Source organism: Telmatherina bonti (genome assembly GCF_933228915.1).
Source record: "Telmatherina bonti genome assembly, chromosome: 4".
Lineage (NCBI taxonomy): Eukaryota > Metazoa > Chordata > Actinopteri > Atheriniformes > Telmatherinidae > Telmatherina > Telmatherina bonti.
Window position 1 is genome coordinate 12,170,445 of NC_136622.1, and position 15,779 is coordinate 12,186,223.

General features: G+C 38.5%; 1 protein-coding gene across 2 annotated transcripts in view; it reads left to right on the forward strand.

Annotated features, from left to right (window-relative positions):
* The window catches only part of LOC306755101 (copine-9-like), a 119,341-nt gene that overhangs the window by 59,340 nt on the left and 44,222 nt on the right, over window positions 1-15,779 (forward strand). For both annotated transcript variants that reach the window (XM_079239356.1, XM_079239355.1), the window contains 3 exons: window positions 10,144-10,207; window positions 11,362-11,465; window positions 14,205-14,309. In XM_079239356.1, the coding sequence (XP_079095482.1) occupies window positions 10,144-10,207; window positions 11,362-11,465; window positions 14,205-14,309 (273 nt within the window). The remainder of the gene's footprint in view (window positions 1-10,143; window positions 10,208-11,361; window positions 11,466-14,204; window positions 14,310-15,779) is intronic.

The following is a 15,779-nucleotide window of genomic DNA, read 5'->3' on the forward strand; positions in this document are numbered from 1 at the left end:
TACAGTCTCTGTTGGTGGATAAAAGTGTTTCACCACCTAAAAACAGTATTTCAATTACAATTAGAATCTACAGTTATATCAGGAATGTTTTTCCTGCAGTCTTTGCATTCTCTTTCATTTCTGTGCCAAGTCCCGCCTCCTCTGAACCAGCCAAAGAAAGAGCTTTTTGAATTTAGCTGAATAGCATTCAATGACACACACTACCTTTAAGTGTTAATGGATTCAGCACCCGTTGGTAAAGTCTGCCTTCTGCTTTTTGTGTTTCTTTGTCTGGATTCTGCTTTTTGGTAGAAATTTAAGAGTGAAACATTCTCTCATGTCACTATATCCCAGAGCAAGTTTTAATTCGTGAATGCTCTGTATGCTGTCAGCTATACTTGAGTATCCATTACAATATTTCTCTCTGAGGTTTGTGGCATTAGGGGTAAAATAAGAGGTTGAAGTAAGATATTCTTGCTCTATAGCACCATGATCAGATTTAAATAACAAGACCAAAACAGGGATAATGTTTCAGAGCGCAGCTGAAAACTTCCTTCAACATGAACTTTTGCATTCATATATTCTTGACGTAACTTCACTAACAGTAAATAGCAGCTTTGGTGTGTTGTTTCTAGCTAATTACTGCTTATGAAATGACTCATCATGGTCTCATTTTGAGGGTATATTGTGATGTGGAGGACTGTAAACATTTCCAAATGAGCTCTCATAAACTTGACTTCTTTCAAAGCAATCATGTAACACGTCTCTGTGGCCAGAAATGTTTCTCATGATGGAGACAATAAGTACAATATCTGGATGGCAGATGAACAGCGTTCTATTATTATTCAGCATACAACAGCAGTCAAAACTCGGACAGATACTCCAGAGTCCAGCAGTTCTTGTTTCCGGGGGGGTAGCTGGCAGGAGTGCAGCTGGAAACGCTGTGTAGATAAATTCATAAATAATTCTCTCACTGCTGCTGCCTGCTACAGCTGGGAGGCAGCATGAGCGCAAGATTCCCTCCACTTGAAAAGTGCGTCATGCAAGGCTGTGAATTTAAGACACGAGGCGTGAATGGTTAACACACTCTTCTACCCTCTTTTTCCATATCTTTGAATCAGTTTTCCTCACAAAAGCCATTTCTTTCTCTCATCTGCTGTCAGGTCTGACTTGCTGTGTCTGCGCTTCCTTTCATATTAAAGCTCAGTAAGTCTGTGTCTGTGCCGTTTCATCAGGATTTTGTTTTGTGTTCTGCTTTATTGGATAACTGAACAGGGACATATCTGAAATACTCACAAAAGATGGACAGCAATTATAACAATTGGCTTTGCCTCAGGCCATCTTTATCCAAAAAGTTGGATTTGAACAAAGCTGCAGGCCAAGAAGGAGATTAAAATGTAAGAAAATCATCCAAATCAACCAAAAATCTGGTTCAAAGGCTTTTTTTTTAATTGAGCAGAAGTAAATAAAAAGTCAAAAAAGACTTGGCTTGTTTCAGTACTGTATCATTTAAACCACAGATATGATCATGGCTAAATACATTTTACAGAAACGTGTTTGTTTGTGCATGTGTGCAAGGGGAATTTAAAAGGTTAAAAGCACATTGAAGCTGCATCATATATTCTGACTCACTTGTCCCAGGTGCTGCCAGCTGAGAAAACATTATGTTCTCTTTGAAACATCAATGTTGTCTTTAAATGCAAACAGTAACACCAGTTTTCTTTTCTATTCTCTTTTCTTTTCACTGAAATCTGACATTATATCTTTTGAATAGAGCTAAACATGAGTAACTCAGTGACATAAACACTGGGACCTTTTTGAGCTGTTTTTTAATTAATACAACTATTCATGTATCCAATAATTATTTTTATGTTTTTTTTGTTTTTTCCTTTGTTTGTTTATTTGAACTAACCAACAGTTTTTGTTTGTTTTTGCAGCCTTGTGTGCTTTAAACAAACAAACTAGACTCAATTCTAGCTGATGCTTTTTGTCACGTGCTTCTGTCTGACAGTGTTGTTTAGTTTAAAACTGAGATTCATATCTCAGATACCATCAGTAGATCCGGTAGATTGCACTAATTTTGTGTTTAAATAGAAATATTTTACTCATTTTGAGTGAATATATAGTTTTTTTCCCCAACTATATGCTGGGAAAAAACTGGATGGAAGAATCTGATCATAAATTGTGGTTGGAACTACTTTTTCTTCCGCCTCTCAGTCATGGTAAATAAGGTAAAGTGTAGCGCAGCAGTGCAGCGCAGTCCCAAGGGGAGCTGAACAGCAACAGTGGCTGTATGATAAAAGAGATGTATTGTAGCAACACCACAAACCTGAAACACCTGAGATTCAGTCTTAATATAGACTATCAGGAGATAATGAAGGGGTGATTCTAATTCAATTCAATTCAATTCAGCTTTATTTATATAGCATCAAATCACGGCAATGCCATCTCAAGACGCTTTACAGACAGAGGGGAAAACATAATGAAGGCCAATTCATAACAGCCTATATAAGGAAACCAACAGATTGAGTTGAGTCCAACTCAATCTCCCATCCTGAGCAAGCACACTGGCAGTGGGAAGGAAAAGACTCCCTTTTAACAGGAAGGAAACCTCCAGCAGAACCCGGCTCAGGACAGGCAGCCATCTGCCTCTGCTGTGTGGGGGGAAGAGGACAGAAAGACAACAGACAACAGGAACTGCTACTCCCGGCCAGGGAGACCTGCTGAGACAGGAGACATACATGTTAATGATGCAACACTGTTATGGGGGGGTAAAAGAAAGAGATAAAGAGAAAAAGAAAGAAGCTCAGTGTATCAGGAAATGTCCCACAGCAGTCTAAACCTATAGCAGCATAACTAAGGGATGCTAACCATCCCTAGCTATAGGACTTATCAAAAAGATAAGTCTTCAGCCTAGTCTTAAAGGTGGGGAGGGTGTCTGCTTCCCTAACACTAACTGGGAGCTTATTCCATAAGAGAGGGGCCTGATAACCAAAGGCTCTGCCTCCTGCTCGGCTCTTTGAGACTCTAGGAACCACAAGTAAGCCTGCAGTCTGCGAACGAAGTACTCTACTTGGTATATAAGGAACAATGAGGTCTTTGATATATAGTGGTGCCTGGTTGTGGAGGGCTTTATATGTAAGGAGAAGGATTTTAAATTCTATTCTAGATTCAACAGGCAGCCAATGAAGAGAGGCTAAAACTGGAGAAATATGATCTCTCCTGCTGGTTCTGGTCAGGACTCTGGCTGCAGAATTCTGGATCAGCTGAAGGCTTTTCAGGGCATATTTAGGACAGCCCAGTAATAGAGAGTTACAGTAATCTAGTCTCGAAGTAACAAAAGCGTGAACCAGTTTTTCTGCATCACTCCGAGACAGAATGTCCCTAATTTTGGCTATATTACGTAAATGAAAGAAGGCTGTTTTAGTAACCTGTTTAATATGTGGGCCAAAGGACAGGTCAGGGTCAAATATTACTCCAAGGTTTCTCACTGTAGCACTGGAAGCTAAAGTAATGCCATCCAGGTTCATTACAAAACCGGAAAATTTAGCTCTGAGTTTTTCAGATCCAACGAGAATTACTTCAGTCTTATCTGAGTTTAAGAGGAGAAAATTTCTAGACATCCAAGTCTTTATGTCTATGAGACAATTTTGTAGCCTATTGGGCTGATTTGTTTCATCTGGTTTAAAGGATAAGTATAGTTGAGTATCATCTGCATAACAATGAAAGTTTATTCCATGCTGTCTAATAATTTTGCCTAATGGGAGCATATATAGCGTGAAGAGTATTGGTCCAAGTACAGAACCTTGAGGAACTCCATGACTTACTGTAGTTTGGGAGGAGGACTTGTCATTTACATGAACAAACTGAAGTCTATCAGATAAATATGATTTAAACCAGCTTAACGCTGTACCTGTAATTCCAATCACCTGTTCTAGTCTTTGTAACAGAATGTTATGATCGACTGTATCAAATGCAGCACTAAGATCAAGCAAGATAAATACGGACACAAGTCCTTTGTCTGAGGCCATAAGAAGGTCATTAGTAACTTTCACCAATGCTGTCTCAGTACTATGATGAGCTCTAAATCCTGACTGAAACTCCTCGCATAAATTATTTCTGCTCAGGTGGGCATGTAGCTGAGCGGAAACTATTTTCTCCAGAATTTTGGACATAAACGGGAGGTTAGATATAGGTCTATAATTTGCTATCACCTCTGGATCCAGAGATTGCTTTTTAAGTAAAGGCTTGATTACAGCAGTTTTAAATGATTGTGGTACATATCCTGTCACTAAAGACATATTGATAAGATTTAGTAGTGATGTATTAATTAAAGGGAAAATGTCCTTAAAGAGGCTCGTTGGGAGAGGGTCTAAGATACAGGTGGATGGTTTAGATAGTTAATTCAGAGGGTTGGACAGGACAGAAACTATTTAGACACAAGTCAGATCCTGGTTCTAAGGATGCTTCGGAGACCACAACAGGCTCAACATTATAGGCAGAAGGAAGAGTATTGTGAATTTGATCTCTAATAGTGTCAATTTTATTCCTGAAAAAATACATGAAATCATGGGACAGAAAGAGAAAAGGGTGATGAAGATGTCACGCTTATGTGCTGCAAGCAGGTACTATCAGGTGCTGTTAGTATGGGATCCATGTCGAGCTGTGTGGAACTGTGAACAACATTTATCTCATATCTTTATGTTGTTGTGTTGATGTTCAAACAACAGGAGTTCCCTTTATCCTTAAAGCTATCCTGTTTCATTCGGATGTGTAGAAAAAAAAACACGGCTATGAAACAGTATTAAGATGAATATATGCTGCCATAAATAACCACAAATTCAGCGTGGAGTGATGTGTGTGTCCCTGACATCACCTCGCATCAAGCAGGTACAGTTTTAGTCAGGAAAGATGTTTGCAGAGGCTAGGTGTCATAAAAATATTCAGCAGTCGGAGGAATACAGCATGTGTGGGCTTAAGAAAAAAAGCTGAAAAATATTTCATGCAAGATGATAGATGCAAGATGCAAGATGATATAAACAGATAAAAGTATCTGCAGTGTTCTGATTCATATATAGGTAACTGAATATTTTAATGTGCAAGTACTGGCAAACATCTGCAACTATTGTAGCATTTTATGTATTTTACAGGTAATTTTTATTTAGTTCTATAAGAAAGTAAACTACCAGTTCCTTTCTCCTTAGATTAGGCTGCTTTGGAAGGGATCTTCTTTTTTTTTTTTTTTTTCTTTATCTTGTCCAGCATTTAAGCAAGCAGAATAATAGATGCTGTGTTCTGCTGGGCAAGTTTACTTTGACAAGAGAGACTCGTCTTGATAATATAACGCTCCCCTTGATATGATTATTGAAATGTGATATGATATTGAAAGAGATTTTCTAAACACATTAAGGTTTTCATATCATTTCTTTGCATCAGGATCAGTATTGGTGTATTCAGCTTTTGCTTGGTATTAAATGGATTGAAATTAAAAAAAACAAAACAAAAAAAAACAAAAACACTAGTATTGCATGTCACTATGCAGTGCTAGTAGGTGGAGGTTTATTGCAAGAGGATCTCTGTATTACCTGTTTTTTTGTAGAGAAACAACTTCATCACGTATATAAATACACAGATTCTTTCTCTTACTTATATCAATCTCTTTTAATATGTATTTGTGGCAGGAACTTAAAAATTAATGTTTACTTTTCCAAAAAAAAAAGTTAGTTTTCCACATTCAACTCACTGGCTGCTAAAGATGTCTTCAAATCTGAAGGTTCACAGCCAGAAGAAGCCAGAGATAGTTTTACACTTTCCGTATGTGGAAAGTTGATTTGAACAGGCATGTGAAATGAATGCGCTCTGAGTGACCCGGACAGAGGTGGAAAGTAACTAACTACATTTACTCACATTACTGTTATCGAGTACTTTTTCAAAAGGGTAATTTTAATTTTCCTCAAGTACATTTTGAGCCAAATATTTTACTTCAGTACATTGTAAAACTCCCTGCTCTCCCTGCTGAGTGAAAAACTAAATGCAGGGGAAAGTATCAGCCTGAAGAGGCATTATGCTGAACTTCACAGCTTGTCCATCTCCACCACTAATCAACTTTGGTCACGTCCCACGCCTGCTGAGAGGAAAAATGCGTTGGCGGGCACGAGGGGGACTGTCACTGATGAACTGTTTTTAAAGTATATTAAAACAGTGTTGGACTGGATTCAGGACTTGTCTTTTTTTTTTTTTTTTTTTTTTTTTACATGAGATCATTGTACTAACTTTACAGGAAAGTAAAGTTAGTACATTTTAAATTTAGTACTTTTTTTTATTTTAACTTGAGTAGATTTTTAGATGGGTAGAATTTAGGCAAAGTAAAGATACTTTTATTTGATTACAATTTTTCAGTACTTTTTCCACCCCTGGACCTAAAGACGTCCCTCTTTATGCACCTGGTCTAATCACCCCTCCATATCTGTAGTCCGGGAACTCAGTAGCCCGTGGGTTCTGCGAGACGAGCCAAAATGCTTCAAAGCGCTGGCAGTACGTAACTCTCTGCTACAACAATGGCTGGCAGCCAATGAATTAATGTGTTGCTTATTATTCAGTCTGCGTCTAAATCGTGAGAAAACAGGGAAATTGAGAAATATAAAAAGAATTCCGAGTAAGCAGACGTTAAGTAAACTGCATGGTTAAAGTTGACAGAAAGAAGGAAGTCCAATGTAGAAAGAAATCTCCGAACAACACTTTCAACTCGGAGCCAGATGGCTTGGAAAAGAGAAAACCACGTTTGATTTCATTCCTCTTTGCCAGCAACAGGAATTTTGGGCTATAAGAGACACAGACTGAACGGATTTTGGCAGATGAAGGCTGCACACACACTGTCTGATCTGATGAGTCTCTCTTTCTGCTGAGGCGGAGCAGTTTGACTCAGGATCCAACCTGCCTTGTGTCTCCAGTCCAGGACGCTGCTGGTGGTTGAGTGGTGTATTCTTGGCACACTTTGGGCCCCATAATACCAATCAGTCATGGTAGCATGCCTGACTATCGATGCTGACCTCGTGCATCTATTTGTGTTCACAACCTGAAGCAGGATGAGACACCGTGGATACAGTCACATCATCAAAGACTTCTCTTTGCTTTTTCCTGAGCTGTTTTCTTGTATCTCATTGATAAATATCATGTGATTATGGGAGAAATAGTAGGATATGCAAGAAGAAACGTCAGAAAGATGTGGCAAAGAAGTCTTCTTCCAGGACATCCTGGTCAAGATGGCTGTTTACTGGAGAACATTGTCAATGCATTTATTTAAATATGTTCAAAATGTTAAATAAATGATAAAGAGTTGATGCAGCAAAGCGTGACGACATCCTGTCTGCTCATTTAACCTTTTTTTTTTCTCAGAAACTGCTGTATGGTCGTGTGCTGGGGACCCGCAACACATGAGACAATGTTTTACATGAAAATTGAACAAAGTTTAAACGAAAATAAAGCAGAAAAATTAGAGCTATAAATTTAATAATGCAATATAAACTGAAGAGCAAAAAGAACCAAAGCAGCTAAATCCAACATGCGATTCATCCAATAAGAGATGATGTGAAGCAGCTACAGGATTTGTTTTTAAAGGAGATATTTTCAAGTTCACTCAATGAATGAGACCAAACTAGAGAAAAAGCTGTTATTTTTTAATAAATAAAATTTGTAATCATTACTTTATTCGCAGACACTCCTCAGTATAAATGCCCTGTTGACATTTTTGGGAAATGAATCATTCAGATAGTGATGGAAGCAGCTGCGAATGTCACACTGATTGTAATCACGGTCAGCAGTCGGCGTTTTAGAAGTGTGTTGCTTGTCAGATTTCAGCGTCTCCCACCAGCACATAAAACCACCACATCACAACAAATGTCAGAAAACAAATCTGTCCAATAAATTCCCATCATATCAGAACTTTCAGATTAATTAAAATGTGTGTCACTGCTGGCATCATGCTGGCTGCAGGATGACAGAATTAGCCTCAGATTCACCCAACACAAGTTGATGTGAAGGCATGTCAGAGCTTTCCCTCATCTTGCTTCATCTTACTCCTCTTTTCCATCTTTATGCTGAACCCACTCCTCCTCCTCCTCTTCCTCTTCCTCGTCCTCCTCCAACTCTTTTGAAAATTATAACGAAGCAGCACTCAGGCTTGGCCCTTTTGTGCATGACTGTTGAGGAATTTATATCCTTTTTTTTTCCTCCTCTCGCTCAGTCTGTCTCCTTCCCATGTGCCTTCTTTACAAATCTGCCATGCTTATTTTTTTTTCTTTTTCTTCTTCAATTCCTCTCTCTTTTGTGACCGTTGAAGAAATGTCCTTTTCACACAGGTGTCAAGACTTCACATTCAATGCAAGTTTAACCCTTTATAAGGCACTCAATAAATACCTTGAAAGTAGAAATTTTAACCTAACAGTTTCCTTCTGGTATATCCTAAGACCTCCATTCTGTTGTTACATTAACAACAAAAAAAAAAAAAGTTTCATGCTGAATATGAAAGAAAACAAAGTGATCAAAAACAGTCATTTGCCGCATAAAGGGTTAAATAAGAAAAAGAAAAAAAAAGAATGTGAGGAAATGGCTTTTGCGAGCTGGAACCCTGGTGGAAAAGAAAAGACTGATGCAAAGGACACACACCTGCCGATGCATGAGATGTTGTGTGAGTCGTTCCTCTGAATAGTCCATGTTAAAACGAAAAAAAAAAAAGAATTTTTCTTCTTCCAAAATGACAACGTGTAATTATTTTAACCTCTTCTGAATAAGAAAAAAATGTAACAAACTGCTTATTTTAAGCCTCTGTATTAAATAACAATAGAACATGAATATGGTAACTTAGCATCCTTATCTAAAAACAATTAAAATCCACTTGAATCACTTGAGCAAATATTGAATTGCTTTAATTATCAGTATATGTTGTCAAAAGCAGCCTGTGGGTTTCTGACCATGAGTGGAGCTCTTACAGGCTGACTGATTGTCTTCTAAGCACCTGGATGCAGGTGGAACAAACCCTCTCAAACACGAAGCACAATGGTTGCAGATGTGCTTTTTAATAGGACAAGTTCTCCTTTGTCATGGCATGAAAATCACAGTGAGCATCTTCCAGACAGCTGAAAACACAAACTGCACAAGAATGGAAACCTAAAGTGGTGGAAGAGAAGGCGCAAACAAATATCCAAACAACACAGTAGAATAACCTCTTTCTGTTGTCTTATAAAGGTTAAAAGAAATGAGTGTCACTGTTGCTGACAGTTTTCTGCCTTGCTTTCCCACTTTTACCTAAACATATCAGAAAACTCAGCTGTATTTGATTTGTTATATTTTACATTTTCCAAAAAGTCTAATCTTACATCCCAGAGGATGGACTTGCACTATCCTGCTGCCTCCACTTGTTTGGAAATGGTTTGGTAACTCTTTTCTCACTCCCACACAGTACACATCAATGCTCAGATTACTGTGTCCAGTTTGGATGCAGAAGTAGCTGTGACTTGTAAAAGTATTCGTCTCCCTTATTTTTTGGCCTTACGACTTGAAATTAAAATGGAAATTGCTGTTTCTTAGTTTTTTTTTTTCTTTTCTCAATTTACATAAAATGCCAGCAATCTTAAATATGAAATATATTTGGCCGTGTGAAGCAAACAAGTAGTATTACACACAAAAAAACACACACAAAACATTCAACTTGAGTGTGCATAACTACATGAATAATCATTCTATGATATGGCTTCATCCTTCAAAGCTGATTGGTCAAATGCTACATAAGGAAGTTGGAAAACCTTTTTTTTCCACACATATCTTGTCTCTGCTGAATAGAAAGCCTAAGGAAACTGAATGAACACCCTCCAAGATTGGCAATTTAATTTTTTTCCTCTGGTGTGACAGGAAGTGTAGCATGGCTGACAAGAGCAAATTACCACTTGAAGTCCATTTTTAGAAATGGATCACCTATTATAGAGTAATGCAGGTCTCTGCGAGAGCTTTTCTTAGAAACAGTTTCCTGTCTGCCTCTCTGCTTATACAATAACAGTGTATCGCTATGAATAGCTATGAATGGCATCTGCCTTACACGTTTATCAGTTGTGACATGATATAGCTTCATCTTTTCCCTCCGTTTCTCTTTGCATCTGCTTTCGCTCTCAGTGGGATTCCTGGGAAGAAATGTGGAGTCATTATCTTGGCTGCAGAGGAGCTCAGTAACTGCAGGGTCAGTACACAAACACGTAAACATGCACACAACACAAAAATAGCAGGAATATGATCACCCTGCTTCTCCTGCAATTTTTTTTTTTTTTTTAAATCAGTACTGAATCTGGTCGCCGCTTCACCACATGGAAAAAAATCCCTTTATGAAAACACACATGCACATATCGACAGCACCGTGTTTCCCCTACCATTACATTAGGGGGCGATGTAATGGTAACCCCCACCCTCCCAAGAAGGTCAAGTTAATTTCATCCACTCCTCTCTATGTCGCACACGTGATATTTTGTTAGTCAGACCTCTCCACACTTATCTAAATGTGTTTAAGATTAACTGTCAGGATGGTTTTTCTGCTACGGGGCGATTTTCTTCTCCGGTTTTGCTATTTCCCCTGACACAGTCCTGCATTAACACCAGCCAGACAGTCAGATACTTCCACAATTTCCATTATGTTTGTGCATGTGCATGTGTTTGTGCGCATGATCCGAAGATCATTATGTGAACAGACTTATCGTAGTTGTGTTTACCATCGCCACTCTGGGAGGTTTGGTTCCTAACAAGATTCAGATGCCGTCAGTAGCGAGTGTGGGCTTCCCATGATGCTTTCCCTCAGGAGAAATTTACTAAGAGGTCTTATTACTATCTGTCTATCTATGCTTCCTTCTTTCTTTCCTTCCTTCTGTCCTCTCTTTTCATAGACATCTCCGCACAGAAGCAGGAAAAATAACAGCTCCTCATTAACCGCTGAAACTTTTCATACATATGTATGAAGCATTCCCTCTGCCTCTCCGACTATGGTGTTGTCGTCCCCCAACATATATTTTCCTCACTAATAGAATATGTAATTCTTTTTTTTTTTTTTTTTTTTAATTATAAAACAATGGCTAGCCTTGACTGTAATCTATGCATCCCTCATGAAAGAGATCCAAACCACTGCGGCTTTGGTTTCAGCTCCACATCATTATGCATGAATGTTTTTCATCGTAATTACTTTGCATTTAGAATGACTAAAAATTTTGGAGACTGGTGCTCAAAGGTCCTGCAAAAATCCTGCCTTTTGTTACCCACAAATGAGTTCCTGAGGCAAAGAAGTTGCAGACTTTGACCTGAAATTGCATCAGAATCATTATTTTGAAAAGTGCTTGTCTTTTCTGTCAGGATATCGCTACCATGCAGCTGTGTGCCAACAAGCTGGATAAGAAAGACTTCTTTGGAAAGTCCGACCCCTTCCTGGTCTTCTACCGCAGTAATGAGGATGGAACGTGAGTGTGGGCAGTTTGGGTGGGCTCAAATGTTCACCTGTCACATCGGCATTAATCCACTGACAAAATCAGAGGATTATAGGAAGTGATGCAGAAACTTTACTGTTGCTCTAAATATCATAATAATATATATAAGTAATAATTTAATATAATATAATATAATAATATAAAATATAATACATAATATATTAATATATATAAATTATATATATATATATATATAAAATATAAATAATATGTTCAGCTTAATACTACAATTTTATTAATCTATAAAAAAAAAAACTATATTATTATACAGTCAGTAACTCATTTATTTGTTTGTGCTTTCTTTATAATGCTGTTATCATCATCCATGTCACCACTAGGCTACTTGACAAACCATTAAAATGTCAGAAGATGCTTTAAATGGAGGGAGGTATCCTCATCAGGAACCATTTTACCGAGCTCCTTCGCCAACCTCCCTGTGCCTTGTTGTCCCATCTAAATCAGGATTTCGTGGCTACAATAAAGGATTTCATGGCCATGAATACTGAAAGAATAGTCCTGTTTATGTCACAAAAGCAGCAAATATGTTATAGTTATATATATAGTTTGTCCAAACGTTAAATATCCAAAATGCAAAGTTCACTTTCTCAAGGTTTTCTAACAGTCGTCTATCCTGTGCATGAGGCCCAAAAATGAGGAAATTCTGTCACATTTCTCACCTGCTTGCTCCACTTTTCAGTGAATGTGTTCTCAAGTGAGATCTTTCCCTTTGTGACCTCACAAATGTAAATAATAACTACCTCCAGTAGCATTATTACCACTGACCTCCCCCTTAGTTGCATGAGCCTGCACTCTCCCCTAGAGGGGTGTGGAGTGGACATGGTCAACGCTGCTCATGAATATTTGAGGTTTCAGATACAGAAACAGCTCAGTAGAGCTCACAAGAGCAACTTTTGGAATGGCTGAATTTAGGGACCATGGCAGAATTTGGGGTGAAACACGTTGATGACAATGTTCTTAGACCTCTGACACCCATGTGAAACTGTTGAAAAAATGTATGTAATGGGACCTTTAAGATTAAGCAGACTAACTACCTCTTCACAAGATATAATTTTGCAGCAGCGATATCAGCTGGTGATAAACTTTTGCAGTCTGGATGTGCAGTAGTGGCCTGAAAATACTTTCAGAATGGCAGTTTTAACGCAGGTCTAAATGTGTTAACACGCCGCAAAAAACTGTGCTAATTCTGTTGAATGCCACTCACAGATAACATGCAAGAGCATTTCCAATGACACGTAAAATACAGCGTTCAAGGACAGGTGAAAATGCTCTATTTTATGCCAACTTGGAGGAGGAGTTTAAAATGGCTGTATTTTACAGGAATCCAGACATTCAAATAAAAAAAAAACAACAACATTTTATTCTCATTAATTACACATTAATTTCGTCCCAATTTTTGACACTGTTGGCTTGCCATAGCTTGAGGTCCTTTGCTGCATGTCTGCAACGGTGTTTGGAAATGGTTCATCTTTACAGTCTGTGCATGTTATTTTCCCTGCTTTAGAAAATGAGTTTTGTTATTTCTCTGTTGTTTACCTTCTTCTTGGATAAAATGTTCTGATTTAATTTAATATTCTCATGACAAAGTTCTAGCTTGTGTGATTTGTCTCTACAACCAATTACTTAAGTGGCTCTTTGCTCTGGACCAGGGAAGAGTGGACACAAGTATAGTACCAATTTTCCTTACTTAGAGCCAGCACTTTGGTCAAAATAGAAAGAAGATAGGATGAAATGCTTTAATCATTAAAAGGGACACTGAATAGGAGCTGCTATAAACATTTGCAACTATGATACTATTTTATCAGACATTTCTACTCAGCCATTCAGGTATATGTTCTGGATATAAATGTATATATTTTGTTTGTATATGAACAGCAGAAATCCACTGTTCTTACAAAACAAACAACATTAGAAATACAAATTTCCCCTGGCAGCAATGCTAGCTAAGCCATGAGCGTGTACAGTAATAAATGTATGCGTCATCTTTATTATGACTGAAAGCTTTATGCCCAGAATTCCTGAACACAACCAGTGCATCATTTATTAGAAACTGTATAATAGCAGCTTGTTTTAGCTCCGGGGATTGCAGGGTCAGGCTGTCGCTCATAACCCTCAGCTATTATTCCAAAGTGCAGTCATCACTCAAAGATAATGGTGATAGAAGCGCTGAGGCAGACCCATTGGTCCGGTGTGGTATAAGCAAGTGCAACAGAAAAGTTGGTTGCTTTTAGAAAGCAGAGTCAGTGAGGTAGCATCAAACTGGAAAACAGTGGGTTTTACATTAAGGTATTCATCTAGTGATTCCAGTTCTCTCATCCCTCTATCTGCTTCGTTGTTCATCCATCTATTTTCTGCCGCTTATCTGGGGTTGGATCGAGGGGGCAGCAGCCTAAGCAAAGGAATCCCAGACTTTCCTCTCCCTAGCCACATTTGCTCGGCCTTTCGGGGGAATCCTGAGGTGTTCCCAGGCCAGCCAAGAGATATATATCCCCTCCAGCGGTGATATAATCCTGTTGTAAAGCAACTTATGAAAGTTAGAAAATAGCTATAAAACGGATGTAACAAACTGGTTTTGACAGCATTTGGTGGAACTGCAGAGGAGAATCTGGGAGGTGGGATTATCTACACAGGTATGCTGTATAATCGAAGTGTTCACTACCTTTGGAGGCCTCACATCTGGTATTTTTCCGGCAGGTTCACCATCTGCCACAAGACAGAAGTGATCAAGAACACACTGAACCCAGTGTGGCAGTCTTTCACCATCCCTGTCAGAGCTCTCTGCAACGGCGACTATGACAGGTCAGGAAAGATTTTGCACAAGTTCATTATGTAATATTACGATGAGCCAAATTTTCACTGTTAAATGCTTATATAAATATCGTTGGGTGGACCATTGTTTCATCCATGTAGAGGTAAACTACCCAGTGGATGCCTTCCTGGTTACTGTGGTGGTCAGAATAATGCCAGCAGTCGGTCGTGGTGTCTCAGGGACCAGCACTGGCGTTATTGAGACTGTCTCAGTTTTCACACAGCACTGTTCTTAACAGTCTAAATCAGGCGGGACCGTGCCCAGCCTCAGGTGTGCACCATTTACAGTACCACAGACATGCACCATGCCAATAGTAGGAATCAGAAATACTGCTCTCTTCTTATCCTTTCACTGCTTAGACACTTATATCATACGTCTTATATTCAATCATTGTCGGACACTTCATGTCAGCCTTATGGAGGCTGATCAATACCTCATTTCTCCTTAGGTGAAAAAAAAAAATGGATATTGTTTTATTCTGAGGGATATAAAATTGCAAGAACAGATATCACTTTGCCTTGTTTGTGCAACCTCAGTATGAAACAACACCAAAACAAGTAATGCTTGACTTGAAGCAGCTTACATGCAGCACACAGTTCACTGAGTGTCAGATCATGTTCAAGGCGAAACAGGATCAGAGAAGCTTTCAAGCCAGTATGAGAGTAAAGACAGCTGGTGCATACGAACCCTGCATCCAAATAATGCTCTTTGCTGTTTGTCATCTACTGGAATATTTATGCTAATAAAGGCTGGCCATTAAACTCTCAGCTGTAACCGAGAAGGGAGCGTTTTCTGAAGGCCAGACCCTCGCAGTATGCTGCATAGTGTTCCTGCTAACAGCAACGCTAACTATACTTCTATGTCTGCAGCTTTTAGAGAAAAGCATGATTCTATTAAACACACTTTGACTAAAGAGTTGGTTTTTCATTGTTTTTAAAAACATAAAATCTAATAGTTTTGTAACATTGCTCTATTTTTTCCTTATTTTCTTATGAAACCTATTCAAAGCCATCCATTTGTTGTCAACAGCTGATATACAGGATTTACCATTTTGCAACTCAATTAGAAACTAGAAGCACTCAGCGAGCACAGACCTTTACGAGGCCAGTGGCATTTTTTTTTTTTTTTTTTTTTGCCAATTAATGTGAGCATTAGCTTTGGAGTTAGAAGTTCCAGTGACAAAATTATCCCTATTTCCCCACAGGCAGGCACAAACCTACCCTACATCACAATACGGTGGCAATGTCACCATGAATAATTGGTTATTAAATACGTGATTTGAAAAACATAAAAACATCAGAAATACAAATGTTTACTGGCAGCAATGCTAGCTTAGCCATGAGCGTGTACAATAATAAATGTACAAAAAAAACCTTAAACCATAAAAAAGACCCCTCAGAAGTCAAAGTATTGCCATCCAGAGAGTACATTTATTATGTGAACTTTCATGGGAACACCGT